Source organism: Protopterus annectens, chromosome 16.part0 (genome assembly GCF_019279795.1).
Source record: "Protopterus annectens isolate FY-2018-M chromosome 16.part0, PAN1.0, whole genome shotgun sequence".
Lineage (NCBI taxonomy): Eukaryota > Metazoa > Chordata > Ceratodontiformes > Protopteridae > Protopterus > Protopterus annectens.
Window position 1 is genome coordinate 163,212,234 of NC_056750.1, and position 18,438 is coordinate 163,230,671.

Here is an 18,438-nt window from a genome sequence, read left to right on the forward strand (position 1 = left end):
GCCTTGATTTTGGCATGTCCTGCCATATCATTTGCCCTCTTCTTACACTGTGTTAATGTGTAGTTTCATCCACCCACTACATTAATGGCTAGTACAACTTAATTCTGGGCGTCTATCATCTCCCCTTGTTTCGGTCCCCCTTTAACAAGCAGATGTTTACCATATGTCCTTAGGGCTGCCATGAGGATGCAGGTTTCCTCATGGCTGAAGTTGTCTTTTCTCAGCATTGTTCACTTGTTTTGCATCATTATTGCACATGAAAAAACACGCCACAGTCATACACAAAAATCTTTTAATGTAATCATCAGTCAAACAGCATAACAATGAATGCATGCCTGCTATCCTTAGTAAAAAAAAAAGGTACATGACACAAACCCCATAATTACAAACATATGCAAATCTCAGTCCAGCCAAGTAAAGTTGTGTCCTAGTTATGTCTGCAGTATCATAACCACATTCACAACAGTAAAGCACATATTCCTCCTTCCTTGAGCCCTACCACTGTGTTGTATTCAAAATACTGTTATTTTTCATTTTTCAGTGACACTCAGAAAACTCCAAGCTCGGGGGGCGTGGCCAAGGATGAACACAGGATAGCAGCAGATTTCTTCAGCTCCACCAACTTAACTGCACTGACATGAAATAATTACTTTAAAAATCAACTAATGAAATAATTTTCTTTCTAAATACGTTTGGAATATCAGTTTCTTGAATAATATCTAAAAAAGAAAGAACATTTCAATAATTTTCCTGCCAGAAATCATCTTGGAAATTTCTCTTTCATCACCTCTGTTCAAAATGAGTTCCAGTAAGGCAAACACTCAGGATTCCAGCATCAAGAAGGAGCTTCAGTCTCTGATATCTACTATTCAGCAACTAACAACCAAAATGGACAAACTGGATACTAAAATTGATAACTTCATAGAAAAACTACAAAACAAATGGATTTGTTACATCAAGACTTGCAACAACAGAAGGCTCAGATTACAGGCATAGAAGAGACTGTTAATGATATGGAGAACAGAATCCAGGAAGAAGAAATTAACATTGAGTTTTTGCTGAAGCAGAACACACATCTACAATCCAAACTTGATGACCTGGAAAACAGATCTAGACGCAATAATATTAGGATTTTTGGACTGCCAGAAAATATAGAAGGTAACAACATTACTTCCTTTTTAAATACTTGGCTTCCCAAAACTTTAGACTTGTCAGAAGCATTTTCTTTTGGTATTGAAAGAGCCCATAGGTCCTTATCTAATTTTAACTCTAACAAAAAGTATCCTAGATCAGTTATAGTAAGATTTTTATCATCTTATGACAAGGAGATGGTATTAAAATCTGCATGGGCTAAAGCACCTATAAAAATTAATGAGGCAACTGTGCGTTTTGACAATGACTATTCTTCCTTGGTAATAACTAAAAGAAAAGTTTTTTGCCATTAATAAGAGAGCTTAAGAAAGCACAGTTCAAAATTTACCTTTTATTTCCTGCCAAACTAAAAATCTTTTTACCTGATGGCCCTAGAATTTTTTAAGACTGGACTCTGCTTTGCTGTATATTAAAAAAAATAAGATATTAGATAAAATAGAAGATATGGAATGGGCAAGTCCTTCGTTAAAGAGGATGGCAACAGGAACTTCTTGGAAGACTTCAGAGAAGCAAAAAAGACTAAAAAACAAATGACATGTTCTATATATTTTTTCTCCTTCTCTCTTAATCTCTTCAAATACAGTTGCTGCATCTCCAGAAAGCCACAAATATTTTAAAGATTTACTCAAAGTTATTTTTCTGTGTGCAAAGAACTGTTTTTGTTTCATAAATAGTCAAACTCTCTGAGGAACAAATAACATGCTATCAATCAACTTGTTTCTCTTTGTGATAAAGAGACCTAAGGTTAGTAATTTGATACATTTTCTTTCTCTTCTTGTTTTAAATAATGGCATTCTTTTTAAACTATGCATTTAGTGAGGGGTGGGGGAGGGCAAGGAGAGAAGTATGGTGAAAAATATGGAAAAAGTGAAATAATAACTTATTAGTTCTTTAAAACTATATATGCTGTTTAAACACTGTTGCTAAATATTATACCATGACTTTATTGCTTATACATGATTACAAATAATATGTCAGGATATAATTGCAAATAATTAGAACTAAAATAGTTGTAAGTAATATGTTTCATGTTTAACTTTATTAATACAAACGGCAAGTAATATTTCTTTGTAGATACTCTTTGTAGCTTCCTTTTTTTCTTTCTTCTCTCTCTCTTTATTTTTTTTTTCTCTACTCTCTTTCTTTTCTTTTTTTTCTCTCTCTCTCTTTCTCTCTTATAAGTACAGTTATATGCTTCTGATAATACTGATATATGTATATAATAAGATTTGTATGAGAAAATGAAATGGGGCATATAAAAATAAGTTGTATAATATGTTAAATAACTGTAGGCTTGGTTTCACTGTCATAGAGACTGTAATGACTTGTAAAATACTTTGCGAAGGTTTTGCACTGTTTAGTTTCATTTGTATTACTAAATGAATGTCAGCCACTTGCATTTACTAAAATTCCCACCAGAATGTTAAGGGAGACAATTTGGGATGTGGGTTACCTCGTGAACAGTGTCCTCGAGTTGTTTTAAAAGCTTCAACACTCAGAATACACAGAGAAGCTGAATGCAGTCATTTTGAACTTTGACCCCTGATTTCACACTGACACATCGCAGATTCAAGAAGAACACTGTTCCAGGAAGTAGAACTGCTGTAAATGCGACTTTGTGATGAAAAACAAACTTTATGACATCTAAATGTGAGTTATTCTTTATAACAACTTACTTATTTAAGATGTAATTTATAAAATATTAAAGTTATAATGATTTTAAATGATTCAGTGTGCCATAGTAAGCAAGTGAGATATTTTAGAAGGCATAGAAGGTAAAACATATATACACATGTTTTTGAAAGCTTACATGACTGCAACATATTAATGTATATAAATACTTATGATTTAAACATATATAATGTTATAAATCATTTGACTTATCTAATTGACAAGCACAAGTATCATTATGATTATATCTTAGAAGAAACTGTCATGTGACATATTTTAAAGCAGCAGTTCAGATATATAAAATACAGATGGCTTTCTTCACAATGATTTATGTATAACTAGGAATTTACATTGCTGTGCAGTATGATTTGTAAACATATGTTTGAGTATAAATATTTTATTTAACTGGCAATAATAAGTATGAGAAGAAAGCTTTGGTGCAAGTAATTTAAAGTTTTTAAAACTGTTAAATGCATTTCTATGGCAGAAAGTAGGAATACCCTAATATATGTAATGTCTGAACCATAATAGCCTAAGTTATTGAATCCAAATGAACATAAGAACTTATTTTTACAAACTTTTAATAAACTAATATATAGATATGCCCCTTTTTTTTCTCTCTCTCTCTCTCTTCCTTTCTCTCTCTCTCTCTCTCTTCTCGGTTCCCATTATCAAGTTTATTAGAATGCTATTTTCATTATGAGTGTATTATATAAAATAGATGTACATAGTAATATGAGCTGTTTCTAAATGTTCTTATTTGTTTATATGAAGCTGATTTATAAATTGTTTAGTGTTGTCTTACTAGATAATCTAATTAAATGAGGTTAACTTTAGTTAATAATAGTTAGTATTGAATTGATATGGTGGCAGCTGAGGTACTGCTGCTTAGGATAGGGGGATAACTTGAGTGGTATGTGCTACTCAAAGTTGGAGTTCTTAACTCCAGGCTGGGTGCAATGTTTAATCCTAATATTATTTTCACCTGTTTATTGTTGTTTGTATATAGTTCTGACATCCACAACACATTTTATAAACTCATTGTCACTACAAATAAAAGTGAAGCTTATACAAAATCCCATAAGATTTTCAATAAATACAGCTATAATTAATGGTACACCTAAAGGAGGAGGTATAATATCACTTATTTTGTTAATTGTTATTCTGATTATATGTTTTATATGTTTATAAAAGCCAAATGATTTCTCTAAAAGGAATTTCTTTAAACATTAACGGACTGAATAACCCATGTAAAAGGGCAAGTTTAATGAGATACATTAATTTGCATAGGGCCAACTTAGTATTCCTTCAAGAAACACATCTCCTGAAAAAGGATATTGATAAATTAGCCACTAATAAATATACAGTCTTGGTTAGTTCAGAACACACTCAGAAAAAAAAGAGGAGTGGCTATTTTATGGAATAAAAGTATGCCCATACCTAAAACTATTAAGTCTTATAAAGATGATAAAGGAATGTTTTGTATGGTTACAATACAGATTAATGGAAAGACATATACATTAATCAATGTATATTGGATACCAGGAATTGGCATTAATACAGTGAAACACCATCTCAATAAGATCATATCATTTTCTATAGGAGATATTATTTTAGCAGGTGACTTTAATTGTATCCTACATGAAAAAGATACTACTACTTTAGGAAAAAGGAAAATTACATCTAATGCAAAACATTTAAAGGATTTTGTTAATTTATATAATTTGAATGATATTAATAATCAGATAGATTCAAAATCATTACCATACACTTTTTTTCTAACAGATATAAAACTTATTCAAAAATAGATAGAGTCTTTATTTCTAACCAGATGGTAACAGACTTAATTAATTCTAAAATCATTTTGTGTCCTATATCAGATCATAATTCAATTGTCTTTGAGTTTATGATAAAAAATACTTACAATGTTCAGATCAAAAGGATACCAGCATACTTTACTCAACTAAACGACTATAAAGATTATATACTTTCAGAAGTGCAACATTTTTTAGACTTAAACAATACACCTGAAGTCTCCATTGTTTATGTTCGGGATGCTTTAAAATCATATTTATATGGACAAAGTATCAGATGGTATAATAATAAAAGGAAATCTTGGGACAAGGAATTACTAGATATTCAAAGCAAATTAGACTCATACAAACATAATAATAAAGAAAATATTATGGACGAAAAAGTAAATAAATAAATTAAATGAGAAATACAAAGAAATTTTAACTCATAAAGTTAAAATAACATTAGAGAAATATAAGTTTTTGTCTTACTCAATAAGTCCCAAATACTTACATAGACTTAAAAATAAAACAAAAAGGTTGAATAAACAAAATCATATCAAAGAAATTTTCTCTCCAAGGAAAAAGAAGAATGTTTCTAGTTTACCAGAAATATTAGATGAATTTAGAAATCACTTTCACAAAATTAATCATAATAACATTAACATGGAGCCTAAAGATAAAATAAAGAAATTTATAACTACAAACATGAACAAAAAACTTAATAAACAACAGACTAAACTATTGGATAAAAATATATCATATACAGAGGTTATTACACAAATAAACAAGCTTAAATCAAACAAAGCAGCAGGTAATGATGGTATTATACCAGAGATCTATAAAATTCTTCCCAAAAGTACTTATTCATTAATACATAAGGTTTTTATTTTGGCCCAAAATGAGTTAACAGCTCCCCCATCTTGGCAATACACATTTATTTCGCCAATTTTAAAGCCCAATAAAGACCCAACCAGATGCACTTCATATAGACCTATTTCATTATTTAATGTTGACTATAAAATGTTTATGAGTATTTTTGCTGATATATTAAAGACAATCATCCCAGGCATTATAGATATAGACCAGACAGGCTTTATTGTAAATAGAAATACTTTTGATAATATAAGGAGAACTTTAACGTTAATTGATTTTGCAAATAGGAAAAAGAAAGATTTAACACTTATTAGTCTCGATATAAGTTCAGCATTTGATTCAGTAAGTTGGGACTGCTTGTTTATCTTACTGAAGCGCACAAACTTCTCAGATGCATTTGTAAATCTAATTGAACATCTATATAAAGGAGCATTGGCTTACATTAAGATAGGAACATATGTCTCACAAAAATACCCATTTTAAAAGGTACAAAACAAGGGTGTCCACTCTCTCCACTATTATTTACTTTAATAATGGAGCCTTGGGCTAATTTGATCAGAAACAGTACTGATATAGAAGGATTTGATATAGATGAAAATACAATATCTAAAATTCAACTTTTTGCAGATGATGTTCTAATTACATCAGCAGGATCTAACTCTTCTATGCAGTCCTTATTTGATAAAATGATGGATTTTAAAAATATCTCTGGTTTAATATTCAATGAAGAAAAAAACTAAAATATTACCAATATACACATGAAAAAATGTCCTCATTAATGATTTTAACAAATATATACCCAACTCAGGTCAGATAACTTACTTAGGTATAATATTAACTAAAGATATCAAATCTATTATACATAATAATTATAGTACCTGTCTTCTTAATATACAAAATCTTTTCAATAGCTGGAACAATATGTTTTTTACCATGGAAAAGAGACTCACAATTATTAAAATGATAGTATTCCCTAAGATATTATACTTAATACAATCAATAATACTCCTACCTACAAAAATAATTATTAAGAAATTGAATTCACTAATGTTAAATTTCTTATGGGCACCTAATAGACCTAGGATTGCATTAAAGAAACATACTAATAGCTGGTCTCAAGGGGGCATTTCATTTCCAGACTTTAATTTATATACTATCTCTTCTATTATAAAAGTTATTACTTTGTTAATAGATCAGTCATATGTTACAAGATGGAAAGATTACTGGGAACTAATTAGCATTCACTTCATGAAAATCTCTTTAATACATAAAAATATTATTGTAAATAACCCCATGTTATGGTTACTAAAAGAATTTTGTACTTCATCCATTACACCAAAATATATAGTTAGTTACCCATTAAACATTATTATCAGTTATCGTAATTTTATATTCATGCATCCTAAGTATAAGGAATGGAATTTTATTCTATTCCCTATAATGTATACACAAGCTATGCTTTTGTCAACCACTTCTGAAAGAACTCTTTTAGTCACAGAGAATGATCTAAAGCATTGGTATCAGTTGCTGTCTGATAATAAAGTAAAAAATTTAGACTTCTTAAAGCAAGAATTTGATTTGAGAGAAACATGTTGGTTAGAAATTCAGACTTTTAGACAACATCTTATTAATAAAATTGATTTAATGTCTTTAACAGTTAAAGAATATGTTCCAACACTGATTGATTACTTGATATTAAATTTACAACATAGAGTTTCTGATAAAGGTAAGCTCTCATACATACATAAAATTATCAGAGAAGAAACTCATTACAGTTCAGATACCTATTGGAATTATTTCATTTCTATTAATGGTGAATCACCAAAACAACAAGATAAACAATATATATTGGAATCTGCTTATAAAACTACTTCTTCCATTAATTGGAGACTTTTTACTTGGAAATTTTTACATAGATCCTTCTATACACCTTTAATGATGAATAAAATAAATAATAAAGACAACTTATGTAAAAGATGTAATGTATAAATAAATGCTGATTGGGCACATATGTTTTATGACTGTATAAAATTGAAGGAATATTGGAAGTTAATCAATGATTTTTTACAGGCCCTTTTCACAGATAATTTCATTGTTTCTAAATCACTTATATTATTTAACACACCTGTTCCTAAAAGTGTTAAAAAAGTTAAACTTCCCTTATTATGGTCCATTCTAGCAGTGGCTAGAAAAATAATAACCAGAAATTGGATTTCAGATACCCCTCCTTCATTTAATGAATTTAAAAATGTTATGACTGAAGTGTGTCATATGGAATTGATGACAATAAAATCAAGAACTACTAGAAAAACATCTTATTATATGGGATACTTTACAAAACCTGTTAAAAAAATCTTAGTTTCAATAGCATGACATTATAGTTTAATCAATTGATTTGATTTGTAGTGGATGTCTTTGTAAATACTTTGGTTATTTTATTGAATGTTATAACTATTTCTATTTTAATTGCTTGTATAAAATTGTTATGATATTTATTTTGTATGTTAAAAACAATAAACTTGTTTTAAAAAAAAAGAAAACTCCAAGCTCAACCAAAAAAAAAAAATCCTTACTACTTAAGTACTTTATAATTAAAAAAAAAAAAAAAACGCATTTCTATAATTTATGCACTATCAGTATATGACACCAAAGTAAATGGTGTCTAGTTTTCATAATTTCGAAGTATTTCATTTTAAACTACAAAATGTATTTTCTTTTGTTCTTACTTTAAAAAGTCCACAGTTTCCTAAAGTCATTTCCCACATAAGTTAATTAATCACAAGTCAGTAGAGTGGCATTAAACCGTTTCACATAAATTCAGTTCAATTCATGCATTCTGTATGTAAATTAGAACCTGTAATGCTTAGCTCTGTGAATCTCAGTAACTCTTGAATGTATAAGGCCACGTATCTGCATAACTTGGTTTCATTTACTTGTGGATAGAGTCTTGAGTTTATGTGAAGACACTGTGAACAGCTATGGAGTCCACAGCAATCTTCAGTAGGCCCCAGCATGCCATGGTAATGCAGATAGCCTCAGATATGCTCAAACCTGAATATGTTGAGAAAGAATAAAATAGAGTCATATGCCTGAGAGTGTCTGCACAACCATGATGTATAATCTCTGCCCATCTAACATCATCTGCCCCCCCAAACATACATAGATACATAGATACATACATGCATGCATAAATAAATAAATAAAATAAATAAATAAATAAATACTGCTCTACTGCATGGGACATGCATAAATGACATTCAAGTGTAATACTCCAAAAAGGTGCTGAAGGAAATGCCCAGGAGCAGTAGTCATTTTAAGTCATATAAACAAAAATGAAAAGTCAGTACTGTTTTTTTATCCATCAAATAATGAAATGTGCATGTTTTCTTTTAAGAAAAATGTATGTGGTCATGCATTTTCCGTTAAACCAAATGTGCCAATAATAACAGTACTTGGGGTAATGTCCCCACTGATTAAATGGGTCTGGTTAAGGAGATGTCATACCCCAAAGGCAGTGGTTGTAAACCTGTGAAACACAGCCCTGATCATCATACTTTCTTCATTCTAGTTCTGACACTTTGAATGATGGCAGTACCTGTGAAGGGATGAGGCTACACTCTAATCTAGTCATCTAGTCATATAAGGAGATTTTAATAATGGTCTACTTTCTTAGCAAGTCATATCTGGCTAAGATAATGCATTTACCCATAGCTCAGAATGCAAAAAGACATCTGGCAGGAGTTAGGTGAGCTGCTATCATCACTGAATGCAATCACTCACTCCAGCCAACAGTGCCGCCACAGGTAAGATAACCTACAGAAACATAATTCTGACCAGCTGACTGAGTAGGTTGACAAGGCAGAGGCAAGAAGGCCAGAGATTTTTTTTTTTTGGTCATATTAAACTGCATCTGTATATAAATATATGGAGTATTCATGTGACAACACAATTGTATATATACATACAAATGTAATTCAGGCATGAGTAAAATAATACTCTGCATAAATAAGTCAGTAAAACACAGATAACACATCTGCACAAGAGCATTTACAACTACTTGTTCATGTATTTATACAGAAAGCAAAAAAAAAGTTGCATTTTAACATAATTTTATTTAGTATTGCAGTACCTCAGGTAGTAGTTAAATTACATACAGACATTTTTTGTAAAGAAAAGATCTTTGTGTTTGGGCCAGAAAAATACTTATTAGTATAATAAATGTTTAAGACAGTCACTTCTTGCACAGTATTAACTGCATGTACAAGATGAATGAACTCAAAGTCAGGCAATGTGCCCTAGTCTGAATACAGGTTGCAGATGGGGTGTGGGGGTTGTAGTTTCACGTGATGGATTCAGCCTGTTGAACCCTCTTTTCAGCATTTTCAAGATGCACTGTGCCATTTGATGCCAATCAGCACACCACCACCACACACCTCTAGCCCTTCATCATTGGGGTTTTCCATCGCACTATCATCTAGCAGTGGCAACATCTGAGGCCGTGTAGACTGGATACTCCAGCTAGTACCATTCCTAATCACCCCTTCTTCCCTTATCCCTTCTCTTACACCCTCTTACCTATCTCCCACCCACACTACCCTCATAAAAAAATACTTGAAAAAATGGGGGAATCCATCCCCCACCAAAAACATAGTCCCTCTCATCTCCTAACTCCTCCAGCACCCTCCTGATATACTCATACTGTGTCTTCATCTTTGTTGTGTTTTCCCTTTTTCAATCCCCATAAATAAACCCCTGTATAAACAATTTTACACCCCTTTATGTTTTTAGAACATTAATAATAATAGATTTGTAGTCCACGTCTTGCCTTAGGTCTTTCAAGTGTGACTGTACGTAGCTGTGTCCATCTGCAACATCTGAATACATACAAAGTCATATGAACGTATGGCCTTCACATAGTAAATTACATATACTTCATTTTTAGTTTTAGTTACATTACACTTTGCCATAAGTAGGTGTGTTTTTCAAAATGCTTTTGTTTTTTCTTATTCAGAGTGAATAACCTGCACTTAGCTTATTTCCACAAATGCATAGCAGCAATCTTCACAGAAAAAAATGCTTTGTAGCTGTGGTATTCCAGACTATGAATTCCACCCTAAACCACTTGGGATCATCCAATTCCAGCAATTAAAAAAGTAGAATCAAGAGTGGCAGATATAGTAGTAAAAGAAAAAAGAACAAAAGTAATACTAATTATTGAAATATCTATATCTAGCAATTACAGTGTCCTGCATATTAAAGGATGCACAAATATAAAACACCACTATATGCAAGCAAAAACTAAAGCAACATGAAATAAAGATGCCCAGAGAGTTCCAATAGCAGAGGTAAGAGCAACAGAGCTAACAAAAATGAAAATTTGAGGATACTTAAATAAATTACCACCATATGAATTGCAGAAATGCACAATTCTGAGTGCATTGCAGTTGTTGAGAACAGCGCTATTGGTAAACATCAAAAACTAAAGCAAAACTAAATTCATGAACTCTAATCATACCCTGACTCAAGAATGGGGTCCATTCTTGTTACAGTACTAGAAACCCTAAACATTTGGATAAATGAAAAGGTAGAATCCTATGTTCCAAAAACATGTAAACAAACATGATTTCTCCACATAAAGTCAGCAGTACAAGCACCTTGGCAGATTACACGCCTATTGCTATACTCCCTGCTCTGTCTAAAATAATAGAAAAATGTGTCCATGTTCAACTTTTCCAATAACTCCTAGAATATAACATACTCATGGTGCCACAACATGTTTTTTTTAGAGAATTGCAGTACAACAACTGCAATGTTACCCTTCCTAAACACAGTTAACCTTCATCACAAAAATAGAAAAGTTGTACCTTTTACCTTTTAGGATCTCTCTAAGGCATTTGATACAGTCTGTCATCACAAACTCCTGCACATTCTCTGAACTCAGTCTCTTAAGGGCCACTTTATCATGGTTTCTTAGTTACCTAAGCATTAAAATTCAGCATATCAAAAGGCAAACTGCACACTCCTCCTTCCTCCCAATCAATGCTGGTGTTACTGAAGGCTCTAAACATGGCCCACTTCTCTTTAATATATTTATAAACTAAACACCCACAACTTCTGGTTCTTCTACCATTATTCAACATATGGATGGCTCAACCCACATCTGCTCTGTTTCTTCCCTTCTGGAACTGAATGCACAAAATCAGGAACTCTGTTCCACCATTTGGCTACAACAAAGTAAACTGATAAATAATGCAAGAAACAAATGAATTTAAACTTTTCCTATCATAAACCAAACTGATTTTTCAATTTTCTCCTCAGAAAATATTACTTTTTATGTAGTTAGTAGCATCAAATTACTTGGCATCATTCTAGACAATAATCTAAAATTTTATCTCCATGTAAGAAATGAAATTAAGAAAACTCATCAGAAAGTATGCACCCTATACAGAATGAGAACTTATCTTTCAAGGCATGCCCATATAGCAATAGCTACGTCTCTTACATAGCCTATTCTATGCAACCCCTATTTTCACCAGCCTACATGCTACTCAGCTACAACAACTGGAACAATGTTAAAATGAGATATCAAGATTTGCTACAAAACTCCTCACAGAACTCAAAGGCATGCTGTGTTTAAGAAAATGTATTTTAATGGTGCTTCCAAGATTAATTCATTACACCCTGCTGAAATTATCCCAGTCCATTCTTCAACAAGAAAAATGCCCCTCTTTATCATCACTTCTTAAGCTACATCCACCACTCCCCATCCGCAGATTAGACTCTACAGTCAAATTCCTAGCTTATCCAGGAAAACATAAAATCCACATAGTGGTGCCTTATACTCAAACTGTTTATTTATAATGTGGAAACAAATGCTTTTGCAGTCATCAGGCAACTCCAAAAATAATTTCTATTTCAAAAAAAAAAAAAAAAAAGCTTAATGCAACTTCTGAGCACCTGATACATATCCAGTGCATCCACTCCTGTTTAATCAACTATGCTCAGCTGCTGACTTAATATTTACAGCATCACCTGTTTGTACATTTTATGTACATGACTCTACATTATATTAATTTGTCAACTGTTGTACATTCTGTTTTCTTTAAGCCTTTCTCTTTACCTTTTTTCCCTCACCTCTAGAAGTCTCCTTACTTTTACAACTGAGTCATGCAAGATCCATTTTCAGTGGAGGCCTGAAGGAATGACATTGTGGACTTCAGATTTTTTTTTTTCATTTTTTTTTTGTTTTTAAAGTCCAGTGCAGGTGTTCGTCCATTTTCTTTCTATTTCAAGTATTGCAGCCAAGTTTTTTTACCATATTATATAACAAGATGTACCTATTTTTTACTTTATGTAAGTGTCTTGATGAGTTTAGGGTATCTCTTTCATGCATATGGAGAAATATTCAGGATAGCTTTGTCATTGAAGTTTTCTCATGACTTTCTGTAATTTTTGTTCCTGTTTCTTATTTTTCCTTCTTTGTAAATATTTTCTCTCTGTTTTTTATGTAATTTTATTTCTGTATCTAAATGTGTCAGTTCATGTATTATTGTGGATTTTTTTCTCCTCAGGCTTCCACTGAAATGGGATCTTGCATGACTCAGTTGGACTATCCAAGTAAAAGATGCAAATAAATAAATAATTTTAGTAAAGTTTACAATTACATCTTTCTAAAGTGCTTACTTGGACACACAGATGCATACACTCACACACACATACATACATACACACACACACACACACACACACACACACACACACACACACACACACACACACACACACACACACTTCTTCCTTTTAACTGGATATGGAACCATTTTACTGTTTTATATAATAAACAGAATAACAATTTAATCCTACATTTTAGATGTTAGAAATGCAGTGAGAACTAACCTTCAGTTATAGTTAGTTTAACACTATGCATAACTTCCTGGGAAACTGTGTTAACTCCACACCAGTACCATCCAGCATCATCTATCGTGAGATTCTGTAATGTTATAGTAAATTCCTGAATTGTCTGGTTGTCGCTGATAGACATTCTGTCTCTGTGCACAACCACTTCAGAGCCGTTAGTCTGAATAAGGACATCACATGAAACCCTGTAGTATCCCTTGCACCAATATTTATTGTTATTGTTGTCATTGTACTTGCATGTTATAGTAACTGATGTTCCAACAGAACCGCTGACTTCACCTGGTCCTTCCAAAGAAGATGAAGCTGCAAAATATGCATATTTGGAAAACAATTACAAACTTTTTTTCTACTAGAAGGCATTTAGAATACTGTCCATCTTATTTGAAGACTGGCTTGTAATAGTTTTACAATTCTAATTATCTGTTGGCATTTTTTTCTGAAAAACAAAAATGCTTACAAAGTAAATAACTTGTATATAAAGAAATGTCATAAAAAATAACACACTTTAAAGATTACAGCTTCTATAACATTTTTGCAACTGATTAACAACAAAAAAACACAATGCATTTTTTATGGACTGCAGAGGGTTAGAAAACAGTTACTAAGTTGACAAAACAGCTCAGTGTACAGAGTACAAACTAAGACATCAGATTCTACTAGAGACATTATTTCAGCTTTTGAGTTTCACTCAGCTCTTCGTCCAGGATTTACATCTTGGAACCAAATCAAGTAAGTTACTTAAAAGTCCAAGTAAGCATTTTCTTTTGCCAAACCAGCTACTGCAGTTTAGAAATGTACAGTTCTTGTGTAACATAATAATACGAGGCTCTTCTTTTGAATCATGCCCAGGGATTCCAAAACCACTTGCTGCACTAACACTGTTAGTCACAGCACAACAAACAGCACCGCTCATTACCATTGTATGTGGTCAGGCAAGTGTTCATGTTGAGGAACACTGCTTCATGGCCAAAGCTTAGAGTTTTGGCTAGGTCATGATAAGGTGCTTTTCAGCCACATCAAGCAATGCCCAGCAGAGGAATCCAGTGCTGGTTCATGAGCATGCCTGCTATTGTCTGCCTGGACTTGTGTTTCATTGTAAGATAGACATTTTGCTATAATCAACAGCAACATGGTCATGCATACTGAAATATGAAATGGACAGGCATGTCACTCAGCAGACACAGACCTATGCAAAATCAGTAGTGGAGGAGTGCAATTCAATAATGGCCTTAACAGAGTAGTGAACAAGGAGTTGCAGAGGGTAGCAATATACCAAAGCTGTTAATGCAAGAAGACCAAGCAGAGTACCAGTTGGCATAGTGGTTAATGTCTCTCTCTCCCATGCCAAAGGTGCAAGATTCAATCCTGACTCTGACCAATGCCTCTTTGGAGTTTGCATGTTCTCCCCAAGTCTCTGTCAGGTTTCTTTCACCTCTGAAAAACATGCTGAGTGTTTACATCTCAAACACAACTAAGAATGGAGCTGTGGGCAGCTGCACAGACTCTTGATGGTGCCCTACAGGGGGAAAATTTGTATAGACCAGCTGCTTTGGGCATCTACTGTGGTGTGCATTATATTCAAGATAGGAGAAAGCCGATCTCAGAAATATGACTCTAAATGAGCTGATTGTTTTGACTAATGTTGATAAAATGGGCATGGTATTTGGGTCTATATTATTTCAGTGAATGCTTAAAATAGGGAATGCTGTTTAATCGACCCAATAAAGTCGAAATCTCTAAATTCCGAACACACAGAACAGCAATTTTTTTCCCAGGGAAAAAAAAAATCACATCACTGGGCAGTGTTCGGGACTTTGGATTACCTGGGATACCTCTATTCAGTGAAAGCTGGATGTAAAATCAATTAACCTGCCAGACATGAACTAAGAATTGCCACACTCACTGTAGGTTCACTGACAGGAAGAGACTTGGAAGTGGATAAACTGATGGTAAGAGGAGGGTCTATGTTAAATGTTCGAACATCCAAAATGTCAAACATTACATAGTCGAGACCAAATGTTCAACATTTGGATGTTCGAACGTAAAAAAAATACTTTAATATACCAACTCATCAACATTATTGTAACATTGATGCAAGGTACCTAGTCATGGAATACAGCACATGATTGTTTAACTGATATGAGGCATAGTATTGCAGTATAATGTGAATCCACAGAACAACTTGTAATGTATGTCTTATCTAACTCACACTTGCAGAGATTGTCTGTCATTGTTATGTTATCCATAGTAATGCATTAGGCAATCTTTCAAATATGCATGCCTGTCTGGGATAATTACTGGCATACATCTCATTCATGTATAACGTGCATTGTGATATGCAAAAAGAAATCATTATTTCACTAGTACAATCCTTTACATTACATTGTCAGTTTTTGAAGCTTCTCAGTACATCAGACCTCAGTGGATTCGAACACTGCACCATGTGCACCATAATGGAACTCAGCCATCATTATCAGATATATAGCACCATTAGAACAGTGGGGGGATGAGAGAATAAATTTACATGTCTTCTATCTATGTCACAATTGCTTACTGGGGTACACCAAAGAGCTTGCTTAGTAGATGAAGGAAAGCATGTCATTTGCACATATGCGGGAATTTTCTTCATTTTTGACATTGTGAGATATAATGTACCTATGGACATCGATTACCAATAACAGTGCTCAGTGCCATCCATCACTCACATTTTAAAAACATTGAATTGCATTTAGTCAGGTTTTTATGCTACATATGGACATGTGTGTGTTGTGTTCATATTTATTCTTACAACGTTATATGGAACATCATGCAAGCTTATAGAATTTATCTACTGCACAGTAATCCACTGTCATTTCAGTCCACAGAGCAGCCTGTTATAGATGTTTTGCCCATGTGACACATATACAGTGTTTGATTTATGCATATCTGTATGGGGTCATTTGTGAGATACAGCCTGTTAATGCATACCCTGATGCAAATATATATCAGCATTTTATAACACAATACAGTGGCATTACTTAAAAAAGTGCTGAACAATGAAAAGACAAGTAAACACAGCATCAGCCCTCTGTGAATTGAAACCAGCATGATAAATAAAAACATATGTTGCTTTTGGATTATCAAAGTGAGCCACAACTACAGCTATAATCCTGAGATCAAATTACTTCCCTCCCACCTATGTCACAATTGCTTATCGACATGCACCGACTCTCTTCACTGGTACATAAACAATGGATATTTGAGCATGCATGCTATTTTTCTTCATTTTTGCCATGCCAGTTAAATCATTTCCTGCTGGACATTAATGGCTGTCCACAGTGCCCTGTGCCACCCATTATGCAATATTTGAATTCACAAAACTTAAGTTATTTTGCTTAAAACTCTTTGTGGATATTTGTATGCTGTGTTTATTTTTGACAAGATGTTATGGCATATAACACAGGCTTGTGTAAATGATATGATACACAATAATGCAGTGTCATGTCAATGCCTAGAGAAACTTTTAACAAACTCTTTTCCAAACTAGGGTATATATATATATATATATATATATATATATATATATATATACATATATGTGACAGGCCATATGAATATTTCCTTAGGATGAAAAGCATACTTGTGAAGGTTATCTTCTACATGGCGATGCTTTCAAGTATGTATGTCTGTATGCATTCATTACTGAGATACAAAATTTTAATGGATAAGATATGCATACTGCAATGCCAAATGAAAGCATTATTTTTCAACTGAACACATTTGCATTACATAAAAAGGTGTTTAACAATGAAAAGACACGTAAACACTCTATCAGCCCTCACTGGATTCAAACACTGCACCACAATTACCAAACAGAATCATTACACATTATAAGGTTGAGCTACAACAGAAGCTATAACCTAAAGACTTAAATTACTTCTCTGTTGTCTAAGTCGCAGTTGTTTATTGATTTGCAGTAATGCTCTTCTCTAATATTTGAATCCATCCATCCATCCACACACTATCCCTTTCTTCTATTTTTGCACATGCGGTCAGGGTGTCACTTCAGCATTGACAATCATATAGAGCAAAGATTTATGTCAATTTATCTGTGCATGTGTGGAATTTTTTTCCTTTTTGTCATGTGACTCGAAACATCATTTTCTACTGGATGATGATGAGCATCAATGGTGCTTTGTGCCATCCGTCTCACAAACTTTAAACACTGAAAAACAATATGTCTGTTTATAAGCCCTTCATTGTTATGTGTGTGCTATGTCTGTCTAATCTTTGACAAGATTAAATGGAATATAACACATGCATGTTAAAATGTTATGCGTCATACTAATACAGTGCCATGACAATCCACAGACCAACTCAATGTATGTTTGGCACAAGGCTCTCTTTCAGAGATGGTATCTAAAATGTATCACAAATGTGAAGGCATAGACATAGAGCAACTACGTGCCATTGCATTACACAAACATGTGTTTAACAATAAAAAGAAAAGTCAACATGACTTCTGTCTCATTGGATTAAAAACCCACCAATACTTGCATCTCAATGGAATGCTCCCATCACTTGCATGCTGAGCCATCAGAACAGTTGCAAACCAGAAAATAAAACTATTTCCCTTCTATCTCTGTCACCCTACGCCATGCACCAATAAATTGAATGGTGGTTATTTATTTGTGCATGCATGGGATTTTTCTTCATTTTTGCTATAGGATGTATTATGTCCTTCTGAACATTGCTGACCATCAGCTCTGCTTGATGTTAAGCACTGAGCAAAATTATGAGTACAGAAATGAAGGACTTTCTGTTAACTAGCCTTTTATGGACATGCGTGTGTGTGTGTTTGTGTGTGTGTGTGTGTGTGTGTGTGTGTGTGTGTGTGTGTGTGTGTGTGTGTGTGTGTGTGTGTGTACTCACTCATTCACATGTTGTATACTGTTCATCTTTTTTTTGACTAGATTATAGGCTGGAAATGGGAGGATAGGACACAGAGAAAAAGAGGTAGCAAGCAGAGGGTAGGTAAAAGGGTAAGCCA

At 33.2% G+C, this 18,438-nt stretch overlaps 1 protein-coding gene across 1 annotated transcript in view; it reads right to left on the bottom strand.

Annotated features, from left to right (window-relative positions):
* Positions 1 to 18,438, bottom strand: part of LOC122790545 (CMRF35-like molecule 2) — a 221,809-nt gene that overhangs the window by 116,926 nt on the left and 86,445 nt on the right. The window contains exon 2 of the mRNA XM_044058094.1: positions 13,389 to 13,712. Within this exon, the coding sequence (XP_043914029.1) occupies positions 13,389 to 13,712 (324 nt within the window). The remainder of the gene's footprint in view (positions 1 to 13,388; positions 13,713 to 18,438) is intronic.